Below are 14,712 nucleotides of genomic sequence, written 5' to 3'. Positions count from 1 at the left end.
GGACAGAGCCATTGGCCCCGAGGAGACGCTAATCACAGAAAGAGGGAGGGGCGGGATCTACAGAGAGGGGATGTGGGGCGGGCGCTGATTGGCTCGTCGGTAAAACTCCCCGGCGTTGCTGGTTGCTAAGGCCTGGCTCGCGAGGCTGGAGAGAGGAACACGTGGCTTGTGTGATGGGGGCAGGGGAAGGATCACCTCTCTATCAACATCATCATCTCTATCATCATCAGCCGCATCCAGTGGTTTCAATCATTTTACAGTCACAGAGCATGCATGTAACACAGGAAGCCCATGATCTGTGTACTTGTTCTGATCAGTGACTGGCATAAATGTAATCACATCCACATCCGGGCAATTCTGACTCTTCTCTCCCACATGTAAATATCTACTTTTTTTGCTAGAAAAATCACTTAGAACACCCAAACATATTATATATATATATATTAGCAGAGACCTTATAGAATAAAATGGTGGGTGTTGCAATTTGTCAGGTGGTATTTGCACAGCAGTTTTTCAAACACAATTTTTTGGGAAAAAATACAGTTTGATGAATTTTATTACACACAATCACTATATAATAGCATTTTTTTTGTTGTGTTTATAAAAGTTCTGGTGAGTAAATAGATACCTAACACGTCACGCTTTAAAATTTGCATCTGCCGTGGCATGGCGGCAAAACGCAATACTTAAAGAGGAAGTAAAGGCTATTAAAAAAAAAAAGGCAACCTGCAAGGCAAAGGCATAATGAGCTAGTATGCATAGCATACTAGCTCATTATGAATAACTTACCTGAGAACAAAGCCCCCGAATTGGTCCTCCGTCTTCACCTTCGCCGCTGCCATGTATCCCGGAGTGACTTCCGGGTCTCGCGGCTCCAGCGCTGTGATTCGCTGGAGCCGCGATGATGTCACTCCCACGCATGCGCACGGGAGCTGACACGAGCGGCATATCGCAGTGATCTGCGGCCAGCTCAGCGCACCTGCACGTTGCTGTCTACGGCACATGCACCGTAGACAGTGGTGCCTGTCTTTTTGTAAATATATCCTAAACCGTATCAGGGTACATAACACATTAAAGCACATTGGGGCACATCAGGGCATATTGGAGCACAGCAGGGCACATTAAAGCATATCGGGGCACATTAAAGCACATTTGGGACACATCAGGGCATATTGGAGCACATCGGGGCACATCGGGGCATATTGGTGCTCCTACCATCTTGGAACAATACGGAGTCTACCATAACTAAAAATAACATTCACTAACCTCATTACATCTGTGTCAACTTCTGGATTCCCCTGACACATGGCTTCACCTGGCTCAGTTAGTGGGTCCAGCTTCTGGAGGGATGGCTTCTTGTCAATCCTTTTCCATTTCTTTCTTTGTTATATAATCTACTTCCTCCAATGGAGGAAATACCCTACAAGCTTTTCCACATAGGGATATTATTTCACTGACTTCTAGGGTTCCCCTTCTAGGGCTTCCCAATGGAAGCATTGCTTACCTGCTGCAGTAAATGCCTCTATGGGGGAAAAGTCAAAGCCTACATACCAGCACCTACTTCACCATCACAATGGTTTCTATCGATTGCGTCAAGGAGAACACAGTGGTTATTGCTAGCAGCTATAGCCACTGGCAATAATCACATGTAAAAATCCAAAATACTAGTTGTACCCAAGTCCATTGAAGTATCGACTTGGGTACAATCAGCCTGCTCATAGATGGTTTGAATCTTGGCCGGTTCAACAGGCAATGTTAGCTTTAGCTGCAAACTGAAAATGATTCACTTCAGTGATGGCTGTCTGTATGCTGAAAATCTAACTGTGTAGCACACCCCCACATGAGCCACTAGTTTGATAAGCCCTCTGAAACTGGTTTCTTTCTACGAGCAATTGGTCTACGCCTTTGCCACTCTGACACACCCTCGCTCAATGGAATAAACACCACCAGATTAGATTAATACTGTGTGTATTAGAAATAGATTGTTCAAATAAAAGGAAAGTAATACAGAACTGATACCAAACTACTAGAACACATGTTTTTATACAGAGTAGGTCTATACCAAGTCATATACCAAGAGCAAAACCAATGATAACTGGGCCCAATTTTCATTATACACCCCGACCACATTAAACTGTTATAGGGTCACCAAGAGTGCAGTAAGGCAGCTTAACAAAGGTTAGTATAAACCCCTGGAGGCTACACTGCCATTAGACCCTGGAGTGACCCTGCTACATGCAAGGCTGCCTGCAGGACTTCACCATATAAGAAATAAAGCAATCCTCAGGAGAAAGGAAAAGAAAGACGTGGGTGGTAAGATATATGCGAAGTACTCCAAGCCATAATGGGAGTGTCTCAGAATAGTTTTTTTTTTCTGCCGGCTTTGTTGTGGCCCTTATGGTGGTGCACAGGTCACGATGCTTGGTGACTTCTGTCGGCTCTCAGTTCAAGAAAACCAACTAGTAAGGAAGTGTTTGGAGAACTTAATTTGCAGAAGAATTTAAAGTGAAGTTCCACCCAAAAATGGATATGGATAATTTTAAATCCTTTGTTGTGCCCCAATCTTTTTTTTTTCTAGGCTTCTCTTCCTTTATATTTATCTGGTGATCCAGCTGATAAGTCTGTTATTTCTCCACTTCCTCTAACACAGTGGTTCCTAACCTCAATCCTCAAGTGCCCTTAACAGGCCTTGTTTTGGAAACTTCCCTTGAATAAAATAGCTCTGATTAATACCATGTCATTGATATTGATTTAAAGCAGCTGTGCAAAGTCAAGGAAAACCTGAAACCATGGCCCATTGGTGGTACATGAGGACTGAGGTTGAGAACCACTGCTCTAACAAACTAAGCTGTCTGGCACAAGTGGTAATTAAAAGGGTTGAGAAAGACCAATTAAAAGTAGAACTAAAGAAAAAAACAGGCAGGGTCTTTATTGCAGAAGAGCTCAACCCCATTTTGTGTCTAGCAGTAAAAAGGGTCGCTGGTTCAAATCCCAACCACGACACTACCTGCATGGAGTTTGTATGTTCTCCCTGTGCCTGCTTTTGTTTCCTCTGGGTACTTGGGTTTCCTCCCACACTCCAAAGACATGCTGGTAGGTCAATTGGCTTCTGTCCAAAAATTTGGCCCTAGTATATGAATGGGGACCTTGGATTGTGGGCTCCTTGAGGATAGGGACTGATGTCAGTGTGCAATGTACAGGGATAGGGACAATTGTACACACTCACTCAGGATGTACTGGTGTCTTTATTCAACCTTACTCTGTAACCACAAAACTGCCTAAGCAGATATGGGGCATCTGTAGATTAAAAAAAAAAAAAAAAATTGTGCAGCTATGACTAAAGATGAATACTACCCTTACTAAAGTGTAGGCTGTTTACATACCCTATGAAGCCTGACTGAAATACTCCCAGGACGCTACTAAGTGGGCCCTAGTCATTACTTCTCACCTGCACCATTGCAAGAGTGAGCTCAGAGCTACTGCACCAGGAGAGCAAAAGCACATGTGAGGAGGCTTTAATCAGAGAAAGAGCTCACTCCTATGATGGTGGAGGTGAGCAGTGAGGACTAGGCTCACTTAGCAACATCCTGGGACCCGTGTGGCAGAAGACATTGTGAATGACATCGGAACTACCACAGGGGACAATAAAAAAAATAAAATAAACCATCAAATGTTTTTATTGCACTACACCGGGTGACTACTGGGTAGGGGTACTATGCAACCATACTAATTCATGGGGGGGGCAGGATCTGGGGGCCCTAAATTCTGATAAGCACAGCTCAGGGTTATGGAGAAGAGGCCCTCGTCTCCATCAACATTTGCTGTTGGGCCTAGCCATGTGCTAGCTGTTCCAGACAGTAAAGTGTTGTGCAGAAGGAAGAGAGAGCAATAGGCTGCAAGCAAGTGTTGTGCTGGAGGAGACTGGAGCTGTAAAGCGTACACAGTTGTCTCAATCAACTGAAATACAATCCAGCAATTGGTCGTTCTACTGGGCATCCCATATATTCCCATCCCTATCCAAGTTCAAATCCCTCAATAAAAATACAAAAACAAGCACATGGACTGTTCATTGTCTGCAAGGTGATTGGGAAGTGAATGCCTGGGCAGGCAGGGAGGCTGAAGTAACTGATCACGAGACAAGTGGGCCACAACTTTCAGCAGCACCTACAACAGCTTTTATGATTTTGTTTTTTTGTTTTTAAAGCAGCTTTTTTTCCTAACAGGAAAAAAGACATTAAGAGGAGCCTAGCAAAAACGCCCAGTGTACATGACGCCATATAATTCCCTTTTTTATAATACAAGGGTATACATATTTGTGGTTTTAGACCCCTGATGTCTACGCTAACCAGAATAACCTTGCAAAGTCAGCCTACAGTTGACAATCTACACTTCTGCCAATAGGCCGACATTGAAAAAGCCTGTATTCGATCACTTCACACTACACAATTAAAAGCCATTATTGTTGAAAAAATAAATAAATTATGGACCAGAAAGAACACAGCAAGAGTGATTCACACGATACATAGACACTCATGCGGCACTTGCAGTTTCTCACAAGGAAGTTTTTTTTATAAAAAAAAAAAAAAAAAAAAAAAAAAAAGAAAAAGGGGGGGGGGGGGGGTCTTCTCAGCTAAGCACACCCTCCAATCTGCACCCCTGAGCGAAGGGCAGATAAATTCCAAGAATAATCATCCCCTAAGCAAGATGGCCACACCTAGACATGATCGGGGAGTTTTTCAAAGTGATTTCTCACCAAAATAAAGCAGAGTCATGGATGGATGGGTGCGTTTGCTGTGAATAATAAAAAATTATCTAACATTTTTTGGTTTGTGGTTCTGGGATGCAGTGTAGTTCTGCTTTAACTAACCAGATTCAAGTTGTCATTCAAGATATTTTTCCTTTGACACTTTGCACATGCAGTGCAATGTTAAAATGGCACACCAGTAATTCTGTCACTGCCAACAACATTGCTAAAAAGGCAACTGGTGTCATCGCTGTGACACTACATGAAAATCGTCAAGTTATTATTCCATTACTGCTTCCTCATCACCAATAAAGGTTCCAGTGTTTTACTAGTGGACTCGGGAAGAAGCATTTTCTGCTATGATACTTCTACATCCATAAGATCAGATGATGCTTCAATGGGACCCCTTCGTAGTTAGTCAGGTTAAAAAAAAAAAGACACCAGTCCATCCAGTTCAACCACAGAACCAGATTTGTTGGCTTCTCTGTGGAAACTGGCAATACATCCCAAAAAAAAAAAAAACACACAACTCCATAGTACAGCTGGAGGGGGACTTGGGGGTAATCTAAAATAGAACATAATTGAGCTGATTTACTAAAAGGTGTTGAAGCAGGCGGTAGTCACTCCATCACCACTGTTCTACAGTGTTTCACTCATGAAAGATTTACAATAGAAATAATAGCAAATGCATTTTGGAGACCAATTGCCATCGTGACATGACCTTAAAAAGGTTCAGTTCCTTGTTTTTGCAATAAAACATGGTTATTCTCAGTTATGTAGAGGTTAGTTTCATCTTTCTCTGTTGAAAACAATGTTCATTATGAAAAATATCGACAGCTGTAATTCAATCAACCAAGCCAAAAGTCCTTCAGGTTTTGGCAGGTGGGTACAGAAATTTCAATGTACACTTACCAGTAACATTTTTTTCTAGAAGTCTTTCAGGACAGCACCTTGGAGAGAGATTGCTCCTCATCCTCATTCCCAGGAAACAGTGGTAACGCACATTTTTTCTTTTACAAGAATTTTATTGAAAAATTGACTACAACAAGAATATGCAAGTATAGGATGGTTACAGTGGACATAAATTAAAAGGAAAATCCCGATGGCGGGATGTTATATATGTAGTATAGTATACAACGGTGCAAATACTTAAGAAATTTGAAGAGACTGTAGATGCAAAAAAAAAAAAAAAACACACAATCAGGTTGTGATATTTCCTGAAAATGCTCATACCTTGTACCAAAATATGTTGTTTTTTTGTGTGCATGTATAGGGTGAGTAATAAAGAGTGCAACATAGGAGAATACATGTAGTCTTATATCCACCTAAAAAAAAAAAAAAAAATTGTGGATAAAAAAATAATCCAGTCTGTCGGCTTTGGTTGTCCCAAATTGCTATAACCATCAGTGGGGAGTCCATACCAAACCTTTAGATTGATAAAAGCTGACTATTAAACCTGGATGGCTGTCTATATGATATCCAGGGTTGCCAGACTCAGGAATTTACTATGCGTGTCAGAAGTCAGGGACGTTGGTTTCCCATTGATCATTATGTCATTCATGTGGTTTTTAACTGCCTCAAAGCCAAGTACAGGAGTTTTCTAAGACCGTGCAATAGTGAGTTTGGTTGCATTAAAAAGGTGTTGAGCTAATTGACATTCCGGGCGGAGGAGTTTAAGGATAGGTCTGACCCAAAGTCTACAAACCTTTGGACATGTCCACCAAATATGGGCCATGGAACTGGTTGATGGGCAACCCCTGTAGCAATGAGGAGAGTAGGAGGGGATGAATCGCGCTAGCCTGTCGGGCGTATACCACCTATAAAAATACCTTATATGCATTCTCTCTAGGATAAGGACATTCCTTGAGCTTTTTGTAAGGGATATCGTCGTAGTCTGCCAGTCCTCTGGGTCCAGCTGCTTCACTAGGACTCTACCATTGGAGGTGATATTTTCTTACCGGGGGTTTTCTGACTAGGTTTTTACCGAGTCCCATAAGTATAGGCAGTGGACCATACATGGCCCAAGTCTGTTTGGATGTTTCGAAGGAGGGAGCCAGGGTACGGAAGATATAGGTATAGGGTGCGAGTCAACCAAGTCGATAGTGGCCCATAGATGCATTTGGTCGTTGGCGTGAAGGTGGGTTAAAGGGGCAATGTTTGCCACCGTATAGTATGCCTGAAGGTTGGGGACCGAGAGACCCCCATTAATCCGTCGGGCATACAATGTCTACTTGTTAATTCGAGGACCGGTAGAGTCCCATATAAATTTTAAAAGTTTGCATTGGTGGGTTCGTAGCACATAGGTAACACACATTTTTCAAACCTCCTTCAGCCCAATCGCTCTCCGGCCCTCCCGAACATCTGCAGCCCATCAGAAGGATACACAAACCATAGCTTTCTAAAACTAGAGCCCTAGATCCTCCAATAAGTGCTGGCTTTGCTTACAACAGCTCCACTCTAAAGGCTTGCTTTTCTGCGGACAACAAGTCCAATCCGTAAGGTTTGATAAACATAGCAAAGCTTGACCATGTTGCCGATTTACGAATCTGGCTTTGGCAAGCACCAGCCTTTATCTCCACACACACAGGCTGGGAGATAATGTACCTTATCCCTCTCCTGGGGAGAAGAGGTTCCCACTAGTGCTAGCCCTTCCTGGCCTTGGAGCCTCCCCCACTTATGGAGGAGACAGAGTTGATGCAAAAGGTTTAAAAAAAAAAAAAAAAAGTGTGAGGGGACAGCTCTCAGGACAGCATCCTAAGGAAGCCTCCTCCTCCTGGTTCCTCAGCAGTGCCTCCTTCCAGGATCAAACAAATCTGAAGTAGGTGGGATGATGGCATGGTTTCCTGGGAATGAGGAGGATGAGCAGCAATCTCTCTCTCATGCTTTGGGCATCTGCAAAAATTAAATTTCTTGTTCTGCCCCCTCTGCAACCATTACATCATCAAGTAAGAGTCTCCCCATCATGGCATAAAAGATATGGGAAGAATTCTTTACCCAGAGCACTTTATTGTAGTACCAGTCTTTCGAAAGCTTGAAAGCTCGAAAGGCTGAGCTTGCAGGAGGTACAAAACCAGAGTACTGGGGCTTGTAGCCAGCTCATTTTTTCTTTGCATGAATTGGCAAATATGAAGGCCTGGATTATCTGCAGACATGGTCACTCTGTCCTTGTCCGGCAAAAGAACAGTGACCGCGACTTAGTCCCCATGTAAAAGTTATACCGCGCTAACATGGTTGCAACATGCTATCCTCAAACCAAGTATGTGGCACGAGTTTTAAAACTCCAATTCCCTTGAATTCTTTACTTCATTGCCCAATCAACAAAAATGAACTGATCATTTACAGACAATATAAATTTTAATACATTTTTCAGATCTTCAAGTTTATTACACAAAATCTATAAAACGCCATTTAAAAAACAGAAGCCATCAGCGCTTTGCAAACACACCAAAATAATCACTAGATTTGCAATTTGAATAATCCTTAAAATTAGTTCTGAAGTTGGCACTTATGAAAAAAAATTAACATTGAAAGTATAAACTAATCTAAAGGCAATTTTTTTTAGTTTTGCGTAGAGGGATTAGATCCCCTTTTGCTGGCTTGTGTCCTTGTTAGGGAGATTCACCCTCCCTATTTAAGTTTGGGTTGCCACCAGACTGGGAAGAGCAAATCTTTCCAACACCCCCCCCCCCCCCTTTCATTTTATTCTGGATAAGGCAGGGTTATACCCAGTCAGATTTATTTTATTTTCGCCATGGGTGCTCCATTGCCGAGATTTCCCCACACTTCCTGTCCTATAGACAGGAAGGGAGAGGAAATTCATGCAAATTAAGGGAATTTCTTGGGGACCTCCAAGTCACCAAAACTAGTGTCCCCATTGGAAGCTTTTCCCTCTATTAAATTTTCTGGGGACAACCCAAGATTTGGGATTCTTTTACTTTTAATGATAATGGTAAACAGGACAAATAGAAAAGGGTGGATCTCCTTAATGGGAGCACAGACAGCAATAAAAATTGACAAGCATTCTAACCCCTTTCCATTCTATCCAAAACTAAAAAAAAGTTTTGCCTTTAGTTATACTTTAAAATGTGATTGAAATGCAATCTTAAAAACGTGAAAGTTTAATAGATACTTTAAAAAAAAAAAAAGTATCTATTGCCTGAAGGTCATGGGAGGTAGACTTGTATGGGTCAGGTGAACAGAAAATGCAGAGATTGTATAAATTGTAACCAGTGACATAACTCTAGTATGGTGGTCTGATGCCCAGTAAGGCCACAGGTTCCAGATGAGCCACCTGGCTACTTTGTTCTATAGGATGACAGCTCATTTACTAAAATGGATGTCAGCACAGAATTGAGTCATGGTCTACTTCTACTTTAAAACAGAATCTGCAAGGATACAGTTATGGGGGCTGCCATTGCTGACTTTTAGTACACATAAATACAGAACTTCTGATGCTCATTTACAGCATGCTTATTCTAGGTTTGTGATATAAAAGGGTTGAAGCCAGACAACTAGCATTTTCAGAAATAGGCCATCAATGGCAACCCACGTACTGCTCTTATAACAGTGCTGAAAGGAGAAAAGGTAGCATCCGTACCTGGTCTCTCCAGTTTGGAGGAGATTTGTTTAAGTCAAAAACCTTTACAAAGCAAAAGTTAATGGAGACTTGCCACTTGTTTACCACCATGTTAGTTATTCTACCGCAAGCAATGCTGGTGTTCCTCCTGCATCACGGAACATTAAGAGGTGGTGGTAACTAATATTCATAAAAATATACATATAGAACAGGGCCTGACATTCTAAGGGCACTTTTCTACAGGAAGAAGATAGTCTCCAAAGCATGGCATATACCATAAAATGTATGCCTATTTCTTCCCTCTGAACCGTGTGGTACCCAAACAACAGGGGTTCATCTGAACTGCTTGACCAATGTCTCCAGCTGCTCAAATTCTCACATAATTTTCAGTACATTTGAAATGTTCAATACAAAAACAACATACAATCTCAAAGGCCAAGTTCACCTTGCACAGAAACTGGCCCATGCAGATAATGGTCCCCATGAGTTTAAAATGCATTGCGCCGTTTGTGAAAGTATGATTTAATGCAAATGCCATACTTGTAAGCCTTTTCTGAAGCCTGGCTGAAATACTCCCAAAAGGGCCAACCAATCCTGCTTTATATCTAGGACATGGGCTACAAGCAAATGGCCACTAAACCTTCTTTGAGGACAACGAAAGGAGATAATCTCTTTAGCTGCCCTTAAAGAAGCCGACTTGGTGGCAATCTCTTGTAGTCCACCGCTGCTGCGGTGTGAGAATCGGGGTGGCATATACGACTGGAGAGTCTTCGGTGTAACAGAAAAGAATGCATGCACAGTATTTGAATCAGGAAGCACGCTTACTCCTGCAATGCTGTGGATGAGTGCCCAATGTCCGACATCCCTGGAAAAAAGCCAGGATGTAGGAATATAAAAACATTGGCAGTATTTCAGCTAGGCTTCATGAGTGACAGAAAAGGCCTACAAGTATGGCATGTGCATCTGCAGTGTATTGTAAACCACTGGGGCCCCAGGTCTGCATTGGGCAGTTTATGTAAACATTAGCCTTTAAAAACATGTGATCTGTACATATTTTTGGCACACACTTAGATTATCTACCATGAAAACCAGTCTGCATCCTCTTGGGTTAAGACTGAAGCAATATTTGAAGGAAGAACCTCCAAGGATTTCATAGTAATACGGAGACACACAGAAGCAACTGATCCAAATAAAATGCCCATTATGTAAACAAGGTTTCTCTATAGCAGCTAGGGTTACAGCTCTCGTGGATGGAGGGTGGTTTGGAAAAGACTTTTGCCTCCAGACTGTATGTAGGTGATATTCATTTCTTTAGCAGTAATCTTGATGTAGGCAAAGCTTCCCATAGGTTCCCCTTCTCCCAGGAAAAAACGCAAGTAGCCCATGGGAACTTCAGCCTCATGCTTCCGGGAATTTTCCATGAAATTTCCAGCTCCACTCAGCACATATCCAATACCGTCGTCATCCTGCAGATACTGAAGCACAAGCATAAAAAATACAGATATGGTGAAAGTGTTTAGATGTCTCGCCCACCCCCATGATTACAGAAAAAAAAAAAAAAAAAAAAAAAAAAAAAAAAAAAAAAAAGGGGGGGGGGGGGGAATTCCAAATCCCAGTTTTTACCTACCTTACCCCACCCCTCAATCATTTGTCTATTTACTTTCGGCTTGGGGGTCACTCTTTTGGTGTCCACATCACTGCATGCAAGACAGTTATAGATTTCTGTTGGATGGCCACTAACAGAGACCTCTCAGGGAAGAGAAGAGGACCCATATCATCATAGGGAAGCAGTAGGGGACTGTTGGTCTTGGACTACCACCGTGGCACTGGATTAGTGGTCCCTTGCACCAGACTAGCTGGCGGTATGGGGGACTTAAGCAAATATTGCTGGCTTCAAAAGAAAGCTTGTTCTTGGGCAATTACAGGTAGGTAGCAGAAATTCAGATCAAAATTTACTTGCCCATTCTAAAGCTACATGAACACAGGCAGTTTGGCCTCTTGGCCTCAAATATCAGCATTTACGGCACCTGGGAAGCACAGGTGCAGGGTCCAGGTCCGCTACCACTAGAGTGAACGCTGTATTGAGCAGTACTCACATTTAGGGCTGTATACCAAAACATGCAGAGTTCCTGTGTTTGGGACATACATCCCTGAACACATACAGCCCTAAATGTGAAAAATTTAGACAGACTGCTGGCATCAGGTCTGATCGCTGCACCTGTACCTCCCAGACCCCTGAAACCATGGGTATTTGATGCTGAAGGGCCAAACCTCTTGTGTTCATGAGGCCTAACAAGGAGTTCCAATTTTGCTCAGTTTCTGGTTATGTGACCCACTCTCTCAGCAGCTGCAAAGTGCAATGGGTCTTCAAAGTAATGAAAGATAATGCTGATGTTGACACCCATAAAGAAAAGATGCAGCAAAAACGTGTCACCTAATGCCTGGTTTATTGGCCACGCTAGCGCTTTGTTATGGTGGACAGATTTATACAGAGACCAATACCCCTCCTACCCAATTTGCCTAAATTTTGAAGCTAAACTAAAAAGTGTAAATTCTCATAGTTAAGAGATCTGTTCATTGTTAGGTTGTCATTCTTGGGAATGTAGAGGTATGGACAGACCAAGGAAATCAATCAGAATATTTATATTGTAAAGTGACGCACAAACTGTTGGTGCGATATAAATCCTGAATAATAAACATTTTGGCTTGTCAAAAGCATAACCATGCATGCCAATATCAGCCAAGCACAACCTGCTAAAGGTCTTTTGCACGAAATAAGGTACAAGATACATTTTTTAATTGAAAATCTTACAAATCTCAGATTTTGTATGGGGATGCCATTTTGACTGGAGTTCATCTTTACGATTTCACACACCAGTTTACCCTTACCTGCATGTTATGGTCATGTCCACTTAGATAAGCTGTCACTTTGTATTTCTTAAGCAGGGGGTCCACATTGTGCAGAAGGCAGTGGGTAGGGCCATGTTCAGCGATGGACCACACTGGGTAATGCCCCACCACCAGCAAGTAGTCCTCCTTGGCAGTCTCCAGTTTCTTTTTTAGCCATTCAAGCTGTATATTGGCCAGCTTTGGGTTTTCAGCAAACATGGGTTGATCCCCATGGAAGTCATCAGAGTTGCCACACAAGACTACGGTGTCCAGCATAAGGAGACGCACTGATGCATTGGTGGCTGGAATCTTGAAGGACAGGTCGTAGTACAAGTCTGGGTATTTCCTGTACAGAGAACAGAAATAAGTCAATGTATTCTTGGTGCTCCCTCCAGGAACTGAAGAGAAGGGGGGCAGTAAATTAATGTATTTACTGTACAGTGGGGAGTGCTTTTCATTGCAGAATATGGAGCTCCCTTTTGATACAGTCAGACTGTGTAAGAAATTGACAACTGTAGGAAGATAAACATACCACAGTCTACAATATACAAAGTGCAAAATTGTCAATCCAGAAAAATTTACCAATATCTGTGCCCATGAACCAACTCATTTAGTGAAAATGTATGAAAAAGGGGATGATTAAAATGGTGAGTGCTGGATTGTGCCGTCTGCCATCTTCACTTCACCAGAGTCATTGTACAAATATGGAACAGGCATTTCCATTACTAGAAAGTTGATGGCCCCTGACCTACTAATGTACCCGCTAGAATTGCGTCAGAGGGAAAACCAAGGGGGATATTTAGAAAGAAGTGAACAATACGATTCTTCCATGGCAATACAAGGTGTTGCCATTTTTTGGGAATGGTTTATGATTGTGAGCATGTGAAAATTCCAGGATACCTTGATGTTGCTTGCACCATGAGCGCTTTAGGATCATTCATTAATTGGGGTCATATATATTTGGTAAGGCACAGCTATACACTGAGGTGATTGCAGAGGTGTTCTTTCTCCACTGGTGGAAGACTACTGGTTGAAGATTCCATTGCTCTAGGTTTAGAGTGTCACTATATGCTGCCATCTTGCACTGCCATTATTTACTGAGCTTTTTCTTTTACAAAAAGATTTATTAAAATGTAATCCAACATTATCAGGTCAGCAATTAGATGGTTACTTTATGAAATAGGCAAACATAAGGCAAAAATATAGCAAACAAAGAACAGTAAAAAGGAGACATAAGCAGTAAGATTATGCAGGTGTCAAGCATAGCGTCCCATGGAACAAAAAGATACATCTATATGTAGTAAGATCTCCAGCCTCAGTCTAATGAGAACTGGACTGGTCTCTCCATTTAAACCTTTGAAGAACCTGGAAACCCAAAGATTCATTGCCAGTTGCTGTTCAAGGAAAAACACTTAAAGCAGAAACCTGTCCTTTAAGAGTACTGAGAGCCAGTCCCTTATCTGCCTCCCTCTGTAGGAACTCCAGCACTGCTACTGGACTATGAACCTTAAAAAGGAGCTTTCCGCACACCAGGAATTGAATTTCTTCCATACTTTTTAAAAAAAAAAAAAAAAAAAATTATATATATATATATATATATATATATATATATATATATATATATATATATATATATATATATATATATATATATATATATATATATATATATATATATATATATATTTTTTTTTTTTTTTTTTTTATTGATTTGCAAGTAAAATATAAAACAACTTACAGCCTATTGGGCATACCCAGGCTGATTACTACAAAACCCCCCTGAGTCAACAATCAGGGAACAACCAAAAAAACTCCCCTCCCCCCCACCCAACATACCGCCACCAGGGTGTACATCCAAAAAAAATTTAAAAAAAACCCTCGTACGCTCTAGCACCACTACATCCTGCAGGATAGCTACCAAATTCGTCCATGCTCTACTGCAGACTGCAATTAGACCCAGGATGAAATATATAAACATTACTCTCCTCCCACTAATCCCTTACTGCCCCCGTAAATAATGACCCAGGGCTACATGAATGTCAATACTTTAGAACCCCTCCACTAATTACTAATGGAATGCAGTCAGTCGGAATTCGAGTCAGTGTTGGGGTCGCGCGACTCCGTCCATATGTCCCATATTTTATGAATTTTGGTTCCGCAGCCGCGCGATAGATAGGTGGCCTTGTATAGTGGAAGAGTCGCATTCACTAAACTCTTCCAGAAATTAACAGATGGGGCTACCGGGGCCTTCCATTTAAGCACAATAGACTTACGGGCATAGTATAGCAATAAGCCCAGGAGTGTTCTGAGCGCTCGGCGTGGAGCCAGCGACCCGACCAATCCTAAAAAAGGGACACCTCTACAGATAACGGTATATTAACGGTGGTAACAGTCAAAATAAAATTAGTCACCTCCACCCAAAACTAGCTGAGGACAACTCCAGAACATGTGTATAAAATCCGCTGAAAGTGAGTTGCATCTCCAACAAGAGGCAGGGACAGAT

General features: G+C 41.9%; 1 protein-coding gene across 6 annotated transcripts in view; it reads right to left on the bottom strand.

Moving 5' to 3' along the window:
* Nucleotides 1-8,079: 8,079 nt before the first annotated feature.
* The window catches only part of ACP5 (acid phosphatase 5, tartrate resistant), a 32,937-nt gene continuing 26,304 nt past the window's right edge, over nucleotides 8,080-14,712 (bottom strand). For all 6 annotated transcript variants that reach the window (XM_077470332.1, XM_077470330.1, XM_077470329.1 and 3 more), the window contains 2 exons: nucleotides 12,210-12,555; nucleotides 8,080-10,795 (listed from right to left, as the gene is read on the bottom strand). In XM_077470332.1, the coding sequence (XP_077326458.1) occupies nucleotides 10,556-10,795; nucleotides 12,210-12,555 (586 nt within the window). In that variant the 3' untranslated portion in view covers nucleotides 8,080-10,555. The remainder of the gene's footprint in view (nucleotides 10,796-12,209; nucleotides 12,556-14,712) is intronic.

The sequence above is a fragment of the Lithobates pipiens genome, unplaced genomic scaffold (genome assembly GCF_037356315.1).
Source record: "Lithobates pipiens isolate NorthernLeopardFrog02 unplaced genomic scaffold, aLitPip1_a1.2 Scaffold_8, whole genome shotgun sequence".
NCBI classification, from domain to species: domain Eukaryota; kingdom Metazoa; phylum Chordata; class Amphibia; order Anura; family Ranidae; genus Lithobates; species Lithobates pipiens.
The sequence above is the reverse complement of the archived record's forward strand: the minus strand, read 5'-3'. Positions and strand labels throughout refer to the sequence as shown.